At 45.6% G+C, this 17,433-nt stretch overlaps 1 protein-coding gene across 3 annotated transcripts in view; it reads left to right on the forward strand.

Annotated features, from left to right (window-relative positions):
- Positions 1 to 17,433, forward strand: part of dhx35 (DEAH-box helicase 35) — a 67,424-nt gene that overhangs the window by 27,662 nt on the left and 22,329 nt on the right. For all 3 annotated transcript variants that reach the window (XM_080204395.1, XM_080204394.1, XM_080204396.1), the window contains exons 10-14: positions 1,103 to 1,199; positions 5,350 to 5,508; positions 8,626 to 8,836; positions 13,537 to 13,661; positions 15,978 to 16,032. In XM_080204395.1, the coding sequence (XP_080060521.1) occupies positions 1,103 to 1,199; positions 5,350 to 5,508; positions 8,626 to 8,836; positions 13,537 to 13,661; positions 15,978 to 16,032 (647 nt within the window). The remainder of the gene's footprint in view (positions 1 to 1,102; positions 1,200 to 5,349; positions 5,509 to 8,625; positions 8,837 to 13,536; positions 13,662 to 15,977; positions 16,033 to 17,433) is intronic.

Genomic DNA, 17,433 nt, shown 5'->3' on the forward strand with positions numbered 1-17,433 from the left:
AAGACCCCACAGACCACCTACTGGTCCAACTGTACTCTTCCCACTCAGCCCCCACCCTCCACTTTCACCAGACACCACGGAGAGACTAATTCGGATTAATGGGAAGAATGACGCTGCTTGTGATGAGACAACAATGAGCTGTGCCAGGTTCTAAACTGCTCAGCCCCAGATCATTGGTGCATTTCTCAAGGGCAGCACAGTGGTTAGCACTGCTGCCTTGTAGTGCCAGTAAGTAGTCTCACAACACCAGGTTAAGGTCCAACAGGTTTATTTGGTAGCACGAGCTTTCGGAGCGCTGCTCCTTCATCAGACAGTCAGCTGATGAAAGAATAGTGCTCCGAAAGCTTGTGCTACCAAATAAACCTGTTGGACTTAAACTTTATGATGTGAGACTTCTTACTGTGCCTACCCCAGTCCAATGCCAGCAACTCCACATCACAGCGCCAGGGATCTGGGTTCGATTTCAGCCTTGGGTCACTGTCTTGTGTGGAGTTTGCATGTTCTCCCCATGTCTGTGTGGGTTTCCTCCGGGTGCTTCAGTTTCCTCCCACACTCCAGAGATATGCAGGGTAGGTTGATTGGCCATGCTAAATTGTCAGGGGGATTAGCTGGGTAAATACATGGGATTATGGGGAGAGGGCCTGGCTAGGATTGCAGTCAGTGCAGGGTTGATGGACCGAATGGCCCCCTTCTGCACAGCCGGGATTCTATGAATTATCTGCAGCTGCTTCACTACTGACCTTTTTTCAGCATTGAGGTCAAGAGTGTCAATGTTTGCTGAATTTTGAACAACATTCAGTGTCATTCACAACATCTGAACTGCTGAAGCAGTCCGTGCCCATTCACAGCAAGACCTGGACAACATTCAGGCTTGAGCTCATAAATGACAAGTAACACAAATGCCATCTCCAGCAAGAGAAAATCTAACCGTCTTCCCTTGGGGCGAGCATGCCTGGAAAATCCCACCCATGGAATTTGATTGAGTGAGGGAGTGTCGGTGGTTTGGGAGTATCACAGGCACAGTTGTCAAATCTGTCGCCAATTTCTATTCAAAGCTCTTCCAAGCTTAACTGACTGTTTGACTCTTCTTTTGTATCCTCAGTCCAGTTCCTGATTACGTGAAAGCTACAGTGGACACAGTTACCAAAATCCACCAGAATGAGGCTGATGGGGATATCCTCGCGTTTCTAACTGGCCAGGTACTTTTCCCCCTGTTCATCGAAGTGTTTTCTTCCGGCTTGTAAACTGGCAGGAGCATGGATGTTAATGATGTTGAGAAGGGAGCTTACTACCCTGGGTCTTGTGACCTCTTAAAGGAATGGCAATATTGTTTTTGTAAAGGTTTGTTGGGCCGTTGTGCTGACTATTGGCTTTGTAAAAACTTGCAGTGTGCCTCTCAATAACTCTTCTAGGCCAGTGTTCTCTCCTTATCTCTTCTCAAGTCTGCCATACACCATGACCTGGTCACGCTTCAGAATTTTGGTCAAGTGGCGATTATTGCTGTGCAAGTTTCACCATACTGCTGTTGATCGCAGCTGGGCCTCTATCTGTCTCACTTGCTTACTAGCACTTTCAGTTGAGGCACAAGTAGCAGAAAATTTGCCAATTCTCCATTCATAAATACAGGCATTAAGGGGGCAATTCTCCCAAAAAAATTCAAAGTATCAAATTTGCATAAAAACTGGAGGAAATCCCGCTGGTTTTTTTCAGCAGGAATTTCAAAATGCATCTCCCACACTCCATGCATGGGCATGATTCACTCCAGAAATCAGTGGGAGGCGCCTATTCCGGCTGGAGAGGCCGGCAGCATAGTGCTGAGTGGGCCACTGCGCGTGCGCTAATCTGTTAGTGCCGAAATCGGCGCATGCGCATTGGCCCCCTGTCTGTTGGCCTCCCGATTGATGGGCAGCTCGATGGCCAGTCCCCCATCCCCTGCATTGCTGGCTGCACAGCAGCCCCCCCACATCCACCAATGGCCCAATGCCCCTCTCTTACTGCTTGACCCCAGAGGCCCCACCCCATCAGGCACTGCTCCCTTGGCACCATCCTATGCCCAATAGGCAGTGCCAAGATGCCACCTGGGCATTAACACTTTGCCCCTTGGGCAGTGCCAGGGGCCCAGGCTGGCACTGCCAAGGTAGCAATGCCCAAGGGACATTTAGCATTGCTGCCTCACAGCTTGTGTAAGACTAACAGGCATATGCTGACACCTAGTAAAAGGATGTTGGAATCTGAAACCAAAAAGAGAAAATGCTGGAAAATCTCAGCAGGTCTGGCAGCATCCGTATGGAGAGAAAAGAGCTGACATTTCGAGTCCAGGTGGCCGTTTGTCAAAGGATCATCTGGTCTTGAAACGCCAGCTTTTTTCTCTCCTTACAGATGCTACCAAACCTGCTGAGATTTTCCAGCATTTTCTCTCATGTGGCCACATCTGTTCTGCACAATTCTGCTACTAGGAGACCCTCTAGGAGAGGCTGGCTCCTTAACAGTAACCTGCACTGAATGTATTGTAAACACCAGGCGAAAAGAGAGATGCTCCAGTTGGTTTGCGCTTTATAATATCTAGCAAAGGCAGGGCTTGATAAAAAATTCAACGGCTCAAAGAAACCAGAGTCTGCGAAGCCTATTGATTTTTTTCAGTTGTGAAGGTTGGTCGAGGAAAGGTTGCTGACAGTAATGTTTGTTGCTAGGCAACCACACGATATTTGTGAGCTCTAGGTCTCCATTGATGGAAGGACGGAGCCAGTGGCCTTGTTCCCATGTCCGCCTTAAAGCGAAAAACATCTCTTTGGGTTAACATCAATACTGGCAGAATATTTTCCCATTTACATCATTATAAGCCTTAATCTAAAGACTATTTCTTCTTGGTAATCCTCACTCATTAATTTGCTTGGGTTAAAGCAGTCAGTGACTGTCTTACATCCCAGATCTAATTAGTAAAGAAAAATACAAAGATCACATCAACAAATGTTCTTTGATAAAATTAATGGCTTGTGCAATTGTTCTGAGAGCCTGGATTGCATTGAATTTTTAAAAGTATATACTTTATCAATACCCTTTGATATTGCAGTGAAAGATAATGTGCTATTTCAATCTGCAGCCTGATTTTCTTCCCTCCTTTTCTGGGAATTGTTATGCGAGGGATCCGGGTTCGATTCCAACTTTGGGTGACTGTCTGTGTGACACTGTGTTCTCCCCGCGTCTGCGTGGGTTTCCTCCCACACTCCAAAGATGTGCAGGTTAGGTGGACTGACCATGTTAAATTGCCCCTTCATGTCAGGAGGATTAGTGGGGTAAATGCATGGGATTATGGGGGGATAGGACCTGGGTGGGATTGTTGTCGGTGCAGACTCGACAGGCTGAGTGGCCTCCTTCTGCACTGTAATGATTCTATAATTCTACGAATTCTTCCATAAGTGCTGCCAAGTCTTTGGTACCTCAAGCCAATGGCCGTTTGTTTTGAGAGAGTGAGCATTGATAATGGTTTGAAAGTGGGCTGAGCCCCAACTTGCTTCGCTTCACGTATGCACACGTGTACTGCTAGCAGTAAGTTGTTAGACAGCGGTCAGGAGTGACAGAATCTTACTGATTTGTTGCAGTCATGCCCAAACCACCCACAACCCCACACAACCCCCCCACCCAACTTTGCCCCCAACACCTGGTTTCTGCTACTCTAACCAATTTTGGTCAGGGTGGCAATGGAGAACTGCTGTTGGCTTCAACTCTTCCAGGGCTAGTGAAGTGCACATTATCAATGTTGTCTGACAGTGGAGTAGCATTCAACAAGGCAGAAATATGGGGGAATCCTTTATCAATGCCCAAAGTCTGGCATTACTTGTATAAATGGGGACTTGGGCAAAGTAAGAGGTTGGTCTTTGACACCCCTCAAGCATTATAGAATCATAGAATCCCCATTTGGCCCATCAAGTTTGCACCAACTCTTACCCAGGCTTACCCATAACCCCATGTATTTACCCTGCTAGTGCCTCTAACCTATATATCTTGGGGTGGAGATGACAGCGTTGGACTGGGGTGGGCACAGTAAGAAGTCTCACAACACCAGGTTAAAGTCCCATCAGGTTTATTTGGAATCATGAGCTTTTGGGATGCTGCTGCTTCTTCAGCACTCTGAAAGCTTGTGATTCCAAATAAACCTGTTGGACTTGAACCTGGTGTTGTGAGACTTCTTATTCTATATCTTGGGACACTAATGGGCAAGTTAGCATGGCCATTGCACCTAACCTGCACATCTTTGGACTGTGGAAGGAAACCGGAGCACCTGGAAAAACCCATGCAGACACGGGGAGAATGTGCAAGCTCCACACTGACAGTGACCCAAGGTTGAACCCAGGTCCCTGGTGCTGTGAGGCAGCAGTGCTAACCACTGTGCCACACCTATCAGCCCAGCATAAGTGAAGAAAATAAAAGTGGGAGAAGTAAATGATTGCACTGGGTCTCCTTTAATTGGAAATCATTTCGAAGATTTAAAAGTATGCAAAAAATTAATTTCGGTGTACCATTTATGAAAGCAAATGGCAGCTGCACAAGTCATTGTGAGAGTTGATTTATCCTAGAATAGAATCCCTACAGTGCAGAAGGAGGCCATTCGGCCCATCGAGTCTGCACCGACCACAATCCCATGCAAGCCCTGTTCACGTAATCCCCCATATTTATCCTGCTAATCCCCTGACACTAGGATCAATTTTTAACATAGCCAATCAACCTAACCCGCACATCTTTGAACTGTGGAAGGAAATCGGAGCACCCGGAGGAAACCCACGCTGACACGGGGAGAACATGCAAACTCCACACAGGCAGTGACTCGAGGCTGGATTTGAACCTGGGTCCCTGGCACTGTAAAGCAGCAGTGTTAACCACTGTTGCTTGTTTCATTAGTGGGGCACACTTGTTCATTTTGAATCACAGTTTCTTCATTTATAGATCATTAGGACAAGATCTCAGTGGTGACATGTAGGCAAAGGATGTTTATCCTAATGGCAACCTGACTTTAATTCTCTCTCTGCATTATTTTTAACACATCTGTTTAACTTAAAGTTAATGCAGTTGTTGCCTCGTTTATTTTAAATGTGTTACTAAACCAGGCAGGTAATTTAATGTAACTGCTTTAATAGCCAGTACAAAAATAGAACACAAAGGGAAGTAAAGATATTGGTGTTGGGTTAGTTGAAAAAGAATGACGGGATGGAAGAGGAAATGATGATTGATGCAGAATGAGCAGGAGTAAGTGACATAGCCACAATTTCGCAGTGGTCTCAGTTCTTTTTTAACGTGGCGGACAGGGCGAGCTGCAGAGTGAAATTCATTTTTGGCCATGTTTTCTTTCTGCAGGAGGAAGTGGAGATGGTGGTTTCCATGGTGATAGAGCAGGCTCGTGCTCTTTCCCGCAGCGGGATGAAAAAGCACCTCCGTGTTCTCCCCATGTACGCCGGGCTGCCTCCTGGCGAACAGATGAAAGTCTTTGAAAGAATGTCCCCTAACTGCAGGAAGGTGAGATTGCACATACACTCTCCTGCACATGCCCGCCCGCGTACATACACACACACACACACACACACACGCTTACACACATTCTCACGCACACACACGCTTAAACACACTCCCACACACATACACTTGTACACATGCATACATTCATGCTTGCACGCACGCGCACAAGCACACACTCTCACACACATTCACCTGCACACATGCATACACACACACTCGCACACATGCATACATATACACCTGCACACACACAGACTCACAACTGTGCGCACACACACACCCCTGGGCCAAAGTCTGTCCTGAGGTGACTTGACGTCAATCAGGGTTAGAGAGGACACATCACTGTTTGTCCCTGAGCAAAATCACCGCCCGGAATTGCAGTTCCTGGTCACCATCTAGTCACTGTTGGTTACAGGAGAGGACAGAATCAGTTTGGTAGTGGTGCTTCCTATGGTTATGCAGTCTGCCTCCACTAACCACAGTAACACATGAAGAATCCCTGAAGTATTAAAGGGTACCCAGTGACCTTTGCAGCACAGTCTGTCAAAGAGGCCAATATCTTTAATGAAAGAAAGAAAGAAAGAAATTACATTTGTATTTAATGTTCTGTGTCCTCAAATGGTTTAAAGCCAGGTCATTCTTTCCCTGACTGTTGTTATGTAGGGAACAGAGATGATTAAGGGAAGATTTGATCGATATGTGCAAGACTATGTCAGATTTACTTAAGGCAGACACCAGCTGATGATACGGGCGGAAGGGACACCGTTTTAAGGATTCAGGCAAGGGACAGAAGAAGAATGTGAATGTGAGGAAGAAATATTTTACACAGCGACTGCTAATGACCTGGAGCACTCTGCCTGGAGGGTTGTAGAAGTGGTGACGCACATTGATCGCATGAGGAAGTTGGATGGGCCTTTGAGGAAAATAAACTTACAGGGCTATGAGTATAGAATGGGGGAGTGGGTCTGTCTGGATTGTTCTACAGAGAGCTGGTGCAAACCCGATGGGCTGAATGGTCTCCTTTGACCTGTTTTGACTCTGTGAAATGCAGTGGCCGATTTCTACACGGCAATGTCCCACAGAGAGCCAACAGGTTAATCTGCTTTTGGTATTGATGGTTGAGGGATAAACTCCTAGCTCGCTTTGAAAAATACTCCAGGATCTTCCATGTACGAAACTCCGTTTTAACATCTCCTCAGAAAAATGCTGCCTGCAGTACTCCCGTTGAGATGCACCAAATTGCCAGGTTATAGAAACAAAGAATCCCTCCAGTGCAGAGGCCATTTGGCACGTCGAGTCTATACAGACAGCAATCCCACTCAGGCCCTATTCCCGTAACCCCACATATTTACCCTGTTAATTCTCTAACCCACTTATCCCGGGACACTAAGGGACAGTTTATCATGGCCAATCCACCTAACCCACGCATCTTTGGACTGTGAAAGGAAACTGGAGCACCCAGAGAAAACACACGCAGACATGGGGAGAATGTGCAAACTTCACACAAACAGTTGTCCAAGCTGGGAGTTGAACCCAGGACCCTGGAGCTGTGCAACAACAGTGCTAATCACTGTGCCACTGTGCCACCCCTATGTGTTCGAGTCCTGAAGTGGGTCTTGAAGCCTTGGAGTCCACTACACTGGTTCGTCTGCACAATTAAACAGGCAGATCAGAATTATTTTAAACGGATGCAGTTTGTGGATATTATGCCACCTGTGCAGAGTGGGCTCTTGGCAGAGCAGCAGAAGAGGAAGTTGAGAGGAAAAATTAATGGATGACCCCACAAGCTACAAAGACAAAGTTTTTATTATTACTTCCTGTGTGCCACAAGCCAAATGATTTGTTCCCCGGCTCATCAGTGTGGACAGTGTTGTGTTGTGCAGTATTTCACTGTGCCAGTATATGGTGCTATGCTCTTGCAGCTTTTAAACCAGGGATAGTGAGAACAGAGAATCAAAATCATGCAGTTTAGAAAGAGGCTGTTCAGCCTGAAATGTCTGAGCTGGATCTTTGAAGGTGCTGTCCAATTAACCTACTCCCCTTTCTCCATATGTTTTCCTTTTTGATTTGATTTATTGTCACATGTATTAGAATGCAGTGAAAAGCATTGTTTTTTACATGTGATACAGACAAAACATACCGTTCATTGAGTACATAGGGGAGAAGAAAGTGAGAGGGTGTAGAATATAGTGTTACAGTCATAGCTAGAGTGTAGCAAAAGATCAGCTTAATATATGGTAGATCCATTCAAAAGTCTGATGGCAGCAGGGTAGAAGCTGTTCTTGAGTCGGTTGTTACGTGCACAACAGAACATTGTGCACACTGGTTGTGCTTGAGAATAGATCATTTGTTCTTGAGTTGGTTGGTGTGTGACCTCAGGTGGAAGGGAGTATGATCGGGGTCCTTAATTATGATGGCTGTTTTTCCCGAGGCAGCGGGATGTGTAGACCAAACCAATGGATGGGAGGCTGGTTTGTGTGATGGACTGGACTATGTTCGCAACCCTTTGTAGTTTCTTGCGGTCTTTGTCAGAGCTGGAGCCATACTGAGCTGTGATACAACCAGAAAGAATGGTTCCTGTGGTGCATCTATAAAAATTGGTGAAGGTGGAAACAGACATGCCAAATTTCCTTAGCCTCCTGAGAAAATAGAGGCATCGGTGGGCTTTCTTAGCTATAGTGTTGGCGTGAAGGGACCAGCACAGGTTGTTTTTATGTATCCATTTCCTGTTTGAAGGTTACAGTTGAATCTGCCTCCACCACCCATCCAAGTGAGCGCATTCCAGATCGTAACAACTAGCTGCGTAAAGATAATTCTCCTCTTGATTCTTTTGGTAATTAGTTTAAATCTGTGTCCTCTGGTTACTGACTTCCCTGCCAGCGACTAGTTTCACTATTCTGCATAAGTTTGAAGTTCCTCTTTTCTGGTATAATTCTAGTAAATCTCCTCTGCATCTGCTCCTGGAATTTGACATCTTTTCCGAATTGTGGTGTGACCAGATTTAGATATGATACTCCATTGAGTTTTGAAGGTTTAGCATCACTTCCTTGTTTTTGTACTTGACACCTCCAGAGGAGTCATGGCACTGTTTGTACATTTCTTCCTTTCCTTTTACAGATAGTGGTGGCCACAAACATTGCAGAAACCTCAATCACAATTAACGGGGTTGTTTTCGTCATTGACTGTGGCTTTGTGAAGCTGAGGGCCTACAATCCCAGAACGGGTATAGAGTCTCTCGTGATAACCCCAGTCTCCCAGGCATCTGCAGCTCAGCGAGCAGGACGAGCCGGTCGGAGCCGTTCGGGAAAGTGCTTCAGACTGTGTACAGGTAAGGGCATATCCATCAGGCCACGTTCGTTTAAAGCAGTTCGGAGTTTCACTGTATTTGACATGAAACCGAGCCTCACAGGCCAGGTAAATTAACAACTAGCATTGACATAGAACGGTCAATATATATAGTAAAATCTTCCAGGATTCTTCACGGGTCTGTTATCTGGTAGAACTTGACATCAGGTCCCATAAAGAGATGTCATGACAAAAGTTTGATCAAAATGGCAGTTTTGTGGGCCGTCTTACTGTTCTATAGAATAGAATCATAGAATCCCTATGTTGCAGACGAGGCCCTTCAGTCCACCAAGTGTGTGCCAACACAGATGCCTCTCTAATTTAATTTATTATTTTCTTGCCTCTACGTGGTTCACATCCTTTTATTGCCTGCTATTCCTGTATCTATCAGATGCCTCTTGTTATAGAATCTGCTTCCACTGGCAGCACATTCCAGGCACTCACCACCCTCTGTGTGAAAAGCTTGCCCCTTACATTTCTTCTAAACTTCCCCCCCTCATTCTTAACCTATGCCCCCGAATAATTGACCTTTCGATCCTATTCACTCTGATAGGATCTGACTATCCACTCTATCTAAGCCTGTCATAATCTTGTACACCTCTATCAGATCCCACCTCATTATCCGACACTCCAATGAAACCAATCCAAATTTGTTCAACCTTTCTTCATAGCCCATATCCTCCAAACCTAGTAACATCCTGGTAAATGTCTCTGCACCCTTTCCAATGCATCAGCATCCTTCCAATAATGTGGCAGTCAGAATTGTACACATTACTCCAAATGCGGCCTAACCAAAGCCTTATGCAGTTGCAACAGGATTTTCCAATCCTTGTGTACAACACCCCACGAGGAAATGGCAAATTTGATTGTGGAGTTTGGATGTGATGGACTGCTTAATGGTCTACAATTTACTTCATTTCCTGTAGTAATCTGTGGTGATGGTTTAAAAAACTAGATTGCAAAACAAAAACTTTTAAAATCTCTTATTCTGATCATCACTGGATCATGGACAATCCATGTTTAGGGGAAAAGTCCTTGGCTAAAACCAAACTCAGATTATAAAGGTTTATTGCTTTATAGCCTGAATATGAAATGAGAGTCTGTCTTAGAATCATAGATTTCCTGCAGTACAGAAGGAGGCCATTAGGCCCATCGAGTCTGCAGTGATCACAATCCCACTCAGGTCCTGTTCCCGTAACCCCACATGTTTATCTTGCTAATCCCCCTGACACTAGGGTCAATTTAGCATGGCCAATCAACCTAACCCACACATCTTTGGACTGTGGGAGGAAACCGGAGCACCCGGAGGAAACCCACGCAGATACAGGGAGAATGTGCAAAATCCACACAGATAGTGACCCAAGCCGGGAATTGAACCCAGGTCCCCTGGTGCTGTGAGGCAGCAGTGCTAACCACTGTGTCGCTGTGCCACCCTGTGCTGTGCTTTAATATAGGACTCCACCATGATGGAGCATTGTAGTTACTACACCAGTAATAACTTGGACAAGTGATGCTCACTGCAGGATTATCCTTTGGGAGATCCTGCTTCTGAAGGATGGCAGTAACATTTGCACACCTGTTTTTCTTCCTTTCTCAATATTTCTCCTGATCAGAAACATAGATCTTGTGGGGTTCTAGCGACACAGAATCTGAAAACTCCCAGTATCTCAACCTAATGCCTCATGTGCAAGCTTTGAACATGAATGTGGCAGGCAGTTCAACTGGAGACAGATCAGAGCTATATCTCCACTTACCAGTAGGAGGCCCTGGGTAGTTTTAAAGTTTAAAGTTTATTTATTAGTGTCACAAGTAGGCTTACATTAACACTGTAGTGAAGTTACTGTGAAAATCTCCCAGTCACCACATTCCGGTGCCTGTTCGGGTACACTGAGGGAGAATTTAGCATGGCCAATATACCTAACCACCATTCGAACTGTGGGAGGAAACCGGAGCACCCGGAGGAAATCCATGCAGACACCGTGAGAATGTGCAGACTCCACACAGACAGTGACCCAAGCTGGGAACTGAACCCAGGTCCCTGGCGCTGTGAGGCAGCAGTGCTAACCATTGTCCCACCGTGCCACCATAGTGATTGGGAGGGGAAGTTCTTGCTGATGTACTTCCCCTCCCCACTGGGTTACTGTAATAACTCCACAGAGGCGAAAGTCCCGTCACCAAGTTACCTTATTTACACCGTACATCTGTACACAGCCAGCTGTCCAGTTGCTCCCTGCTGAATGCAGGCTGGGAGCCTGACACACTGGCTTTAAATAGGGAGCATGAGGCTCCCTGTAGTTCAAACTCTAGCAAGCCAACCTCATTAGCCTGGCTGAAATCATTACAGTTACTGAACCCAGTTGTTACACACGGCAGTTGCTTCACCTGAGATCATATAGGCGATACAAATGGTTTTGGTTGGGTAAATAAGGAGAAGCAAAATCAGCGATCAGAGACGACATGCTGTATGTTGTTTGGATTACACTAGCTGAAAGAGTGCTGGAAACAGATTCAATCACACCATTCCAAAGAGAATTGGATAAATACTTGAAGGATAAAAAGTTGTGGGGAAACAGCAGGGGTGTAGAATTAATTGAATGGCTTTACTAAAGATCCGACACAAGCATGATGGGCTGAATGGCCTCCTTCTGTGCAGCATGATTCCATGAACTGATCGCAGATCAGGTATTGAACTGGGGGCCTTCTGGTTTATGTGATGGAGCACGGATCTCGGCAATGCATGCATCCATCTATTTCTTTGCAGGAAATTATTCTTTAATGGCTTGTATAAAAGAGAATAGACCTGCCTATGCTATATATCCACACGCAGCCATACACACACACACGCGCGCGCGCGCGCCTCTTCATACAGCAAGAGATCATTGTAAGTGATCAGCAGAATTAAATTGGGATAGTTTCCCACAGGCCCAGGCAAGTACCAAAGACCGTTGTACCAACGCCACTGCTTCCCAAGGCTGAGATCAGTCTTCCAAGTGTCAAACTGAAAGATTGAAGGACTAAGTACGACATAAGCATTCTTTCTTTCACCCCACCTTCTGCTTGTGGACTGAGTCCACAAGAAAGGAGCTTGCTCCAAGCCAGTGTGTATCTTCTCCAGCGGGGGGGGGTATAGTCCAGCTGTTACTTTTATACAGGGCCATCTGCTGAAGCCTAACCCTGCCACTGCCAACTGTGCTGAAACTCAGTGCTTTTGCTTTCACGTTAGGTTCTCTGAATTCTAGTGCATTCATGCATTTGTAGGGAAATTTCTTTGTCTGCCTTTTTAACCAATTTGTTTATTTTGTTTCAACCTGTTTACTTTAAACTGGGTTTCACTTTTTGTTAATAAAGGAATTTCAAATGAATGCTGAATGAGTCTGTATACTGACAGTGCACCAATTCGAAGGGTGAAAGGAATCCCGGTGGCAAAATAAAAGATCCCCCTGTCTTTGTCTTACAAGAGGCATAACACCAGATAGAGTGCTTCTGTCCAAAGGCAGAGCTAACCATCGCTGATTGCCCCAGATTTTTTAAAAATTCATTTGTGGGAAGTAGGCATCACTGGCTGGCCAGCATTTATTGCCCGTCTCTCGTTGCCTCAGGGCAGTTGAGAGTCAACCACATTGCTCTGACTCTGGAGTCACATGTAGGCCAGACCAGGTAAGGACAGTAGATTTCCTTCCCTAAAGGAAGTAAGTGAATCAAATGGGTTTTCCCAACAATGGACAGTGAACTAAGCCACTGAAATTCGTGACTAACCTTGTGATATCCCAGTTTGATTTCTGTATGCCTTGCTGAGACAGATATTGGGGATCAAAATGTGTCAAACATCTCTTTTATAGAGCTATCTGTAGACTGGGTTAAAGTTAAAAGTTTATTTATTAGTCACAAGTAAAGCTTAAATTAACATCACAATGAAGTAACTGTGAAATTCCCCTGGTCACCACACTCTGGCCCTGTTCGGGTCAATGCACCTAACTAGCACATCTTTCAGACCGTGGGGCGAAACCAAAGCACCCGGAGGAAACCCACACAGACATGGGGAAAATGCGCAAACTCCACACATACAGTGACCCAAGCAGGGAATCAAACCCAGGTCCCTGGCACTGTGAGGCAGCAGTGTGGGGCGGGCAGATGGGGTTGGCACCCCATCCAAAAACATTCTTCACCTTCCTTCACCACCATCACACAGTGGCAGCAGTGTGTACCATCTACAAGATGCAGTGCAACAACTCACCAAGGCTCCTTAGACAGCACCTTGCAACACCACCCCCCCACCCCCCCAACTCCAACCACGACCATTTAGAAGGACAAGGGCAGCAAATAGATGGGAACATCATCATGGGAAGTTCCCCTCCAAGCCACTCACCATCCTGGCTTGGAAATATATCACCATTCCTTCACTGTTGCTGGGTCAAAATCCTGGAACTTCCTCCCTAACAGCACTGTGGGTGTACCTACACCACACGGACTGCAGCGGTTGAAGAAGGCAGCTGACCACCACCTTCTCGAGGACGATTAGGGATGGGCAGTAAACATTGGCCGAGCCAGCGATGCCAACATCCCGTAAGCGAATAGAAAAAAAATGCAAGTTATCATTTAGCTTTCTGAAATTTTAACGTACAATCTGGCAGTTTGGAATGCAAACTTCAAAATGTTGCTGATGGTATTTTTTCCCTTCGTTAGAGGAAACCTTTGAGAAGCTGCCGGAATCCACGGTGCCAGAGATGCAGCGCAGTAACCTTGCTCCAGTCATACTCCAGCTGAAAGCACTGGGCATTGACAATGTGCTGAGATTCAACTTTCTGTCTGTAAGTAATTACCGTATCTCTAGCTAACATCAATTTATTATCAAGTGAATATATTACCCAGAGAACTGAAATGTGAAGCTTGTGGATTAAGCCATCCGAAAGGAATTTGCCACAGCTCGTGAAACGAGGCCAAGAGCAGCTCGCTGCGTTACCAGTGGCCGATTGCAATAAGTAACTTCGACAGAGGTTCTTCAAATCGGGAATGGTGCAATGAGTGAGGGTCCCGGCAGCTCACTCGTTATGTTCTGGCATCAATTTAAAATGATAAAAATTTCACATGTAACTTCCACAATAAGGTGATTGCCTCAGCGTTGGAAGTGCCTTCTCTCCACTGGGTCTCACATGCCACACCTCTATCCTGCAATTCTGGAGGGGCAGGAAACACTGAAATGTTCATAATGTTCTCGTTACCAAGTTGAAGTGCCACAGAGTACGTCTTGATCTCTGAAGAATATGCCAATATCCTTGCACTTACTGTTAGGGCAATTTGAAATGTTTTGCAATGTTTCCTTCACATATTTTGTGAAGAAACTATATTCTTGCAAAAACAACGGGGGCAGCGAGCTGGCTGAATAAAATGCTATCACTTCAGCAGTGCGTATGTCTAGCTGACATGTTCGGGCCATGGTGAGGCCACACCTAGAGCATTGCATCCTTTTCTGAGGAAGGATGTTCTTGCTCTCGAGGGAATGCAGCAAAGATTTACCAGGCTGACTCTGGGGATGGCGGGACTGATGTATGAGAGTGATAGTCTAGTTTAGGATTGTTTTCACTGGAGTTCAGACAAATGGGGGAGGGATCTCATAGGCACTTATAAAATTCTAACAGGACTAGACAGGGTAGATGCAGGGAGGTTGTTCCCGATAGTGAGGGAGTCCAGAACCAGGGATTCACAGTCTGAGGACCATTTAGGACGGAGATGAGAAAGCATCCCTTCACTCATTGAGTGGTGAGTCTGTGGAATTCATTATCACAGGAAGTAGTTGATGCCAAAACACTGAATGCTTCCAGGAGGCAGCTAGATATAGCGCTTGGGGCAAATGGGATCGACGGTCCACCATCGGTGGTGGCGAAGGCAAATTCGATAGGGTCTTTTAAGAGACTTCTGGATGAGTACATGGGACTTAATAAGATTGAGGGTTATAGGTAAGCCTAGTAGGTAGGGAAATGATTGGTGCAACTTGTGGGCCGAAGAGCCTGTTTTCTGCTGCAGTTTTTCTATGTTCTGTTATGGGGAGAAACCAGGATTAGGCCATTGAGTTGGATGATTAGAATATTGAGCCATGATTGTGCTGAATGGCAGAGCAGGCTCAAAGGGCCAAATGGCTTCCTCCTGTCTTCTATGTTTTAATGTTACAGTTGCTTTCTAAGGAGTTTAATTTGTTCAGGGTTGCATTGAACTGACGCATAAAATGATTTTATATAGAGCCTGACAATAATCTCAGAAAATGCTGGAAAACGCCCAGCAGATCGGGCAGCATCTGTGGAGGGGCGAACAGTTAAATTCTGGAAAATACTCAATTAAATTCTGTTTCTGTCTCCACAGATGCTGTCTGACCTTTTAAATGTTTTCCAGTGTTTTCTGCTCTTATTCCAGGTTTTCAGCCTCCGCAGTAATTTGCTTTAGTTTTAACAGCTAAGCTACCAGAGCCACTGTACCATGTACAGTAATTACCGTCTATTTTAAGTAAAACACAGCAGCCACTGCGGCATAATTATTTTCTGCTGAAAGTGACCCTGGAACCTTAGCCCGCGATGATAATTATCGAGTCTTGCCATGAAGAGTGTGTGTGAGGCACAGCCTAGAATGTTATAATGAGAATGTGGGACACGTTAGAATGCACAATACTGAGAGTATCACAAAGCAAAGTGGAGCACATCAGAATGTTAAAGAGAGGTGTGTGAGATATCACTATTACAGAGTGATATCTCGTTGTGAGAGAGGTGGAGCCTCAGAGATGTGAGGCATATCAGAATTTTACCGCAATGAGTGTGGGGCTGTGTTACAATGCTGGATTGGTGGTGTATCAGAATGTTACTGTGAGAGGTGTGGGGTACAGCAGAATGTTAGTGAAAATTTCCATTATAATGAGAGAGATGGGACAAGTGTGAAGCATTACATAGTGCTACACTGGGAGGTGATGGTGACATTTTTGGATTAAGACGCAACAGGCAAAACAAATCCTTAACTGCCTGCAAATGTAAGAATACTATAATAATTTGCACAATAGGTTTTGAGTGTGATAATCCCTGGCCTTGTGATACCTCTGAAGCCAGTCAAACACCTGTATTCTGTATCCTTTGTTCTGTTCACAGCCTCCTCCAGCCCAGTCAATGGTCCAGGCGCTAGAACTCCTTTATGCTCTGGGAGGTAAGGATAATCTTGTCTTTGGGGTTTTTGAAGAAATTTACCTACTCTGTAGATCATTTTGTTTTTAAAGAAGTAGATGAAATTCCTCCAGATGTGAAACATGTAGCCAATGTGGAATTCAAGCACATTGTTTTGATAATTAGCCCCCGGAACCTGCTACCTGCCTGGTAACCTGATGATTCTCCCAAGGATCTGCAGGTTGGGTTAATTGGCCATACTAAATTGACCATTAGCGTCAGGAGGATTATCATAGAATCCCTACAGTGCGGAAGGAGGCCATTTGGCCCATCGATCTGCACCAACCATAATCTCACCTAGGTCCTGTTCCCGTAACCTCACACATTTACCCCAACAATCCCCTTTCATCAGGGTGAATTTAGTATAGCCAATCAACCCAACCCACACATCTTTGGACTGTGGAAGGAAACCAGAGCACCCGGAGGAATCCCACGCAAACACAGGATGAACGTGCAAACTCCAGCCAAGGCTGGGATTGAACCCAAGTCCCTGGCGCTGTGAGACAGCAGTGCTAACCACTATGCCACCATGCCACCCATTAGCTGGGTCAATACATAGGGTTACAGGGTTAGGGCCTTGCTGAGATTGTTGTTGGTGCAGGCTCGATGGGCCGAATGGCCTCCTTCTGCACTTGTAGGGATTGCATGGTGATGGGACATAATGGAGTCCACGAGGAAACTAAGCCATTTTGGTTGATTACCCACTAGTTTACTTATTTCCAGTCACCACTAGGTTTAGGTATGTTACTGGTGGCAGCTTCCGGCAAGCTGCACATTATAGCCTGGCTAATATTCACAATGTAGGGGGAAAGCAGACACTCGGGTGGTTCTGGATGTCCTCAATGTGCATGGGTTCACACGGTACCTGGGGACTGGAACCCATCCAGCAGGTAATTCAAGTATTTGCCACTGATTTGAGCCATTCATCGAATTCCACGGACCTGAGTTGATTGACAGCTAATGTCAGATGTGGATTGGGTCAGGGTCGGGGGCAGGGTCACTGAGTCTTTGTCCACTCGTTGCTGTCGGACTCTGCGGCCAAGAACTCCCAGTTGTCGGCTAACAATAGGCTGTCCCCGGCGGTCAGCCGGGAGACTGAGCTCGATCATTCCCAGTGTTTCAGTACTTCAAAGGTGAACATACATGAATTAAAAATCACTCTTATCTTAAGAGATCGCGCTAGATAAACAGCTTTGTTAATTTGTCATTTGGAGGAGGATGAAAAGGTTTGTAATTATTTTCCAGCATTATGTTTGTTTACCGACTTAATGTTAAGTAAACTGTTGCCTTATACTCTGCGTCTTGGTCAGATGAGGATGTTTTTCCACATGCTGGGTCTGTTGGCACTGAGCCTGTTCTGCAAATTGGAATGCAGTGAATGAAT

This window comes from Carcharhinus amblyrhynchos, chromosome 16 (assembly GCF_965287045.1).
Source record: "Carcharhinus amblyrhynchos chromosome 16, sCarAmb.v2.hapA, whole genome shotgun sequence".
Taxonomy (NCBI): Eukaryota; Metazoa; Chordata; class Chondrichthyes; order Carcharhiniformes; family Carcharhinidae; genus Carcharhinus; species Carcharhinus amblyrhynchos.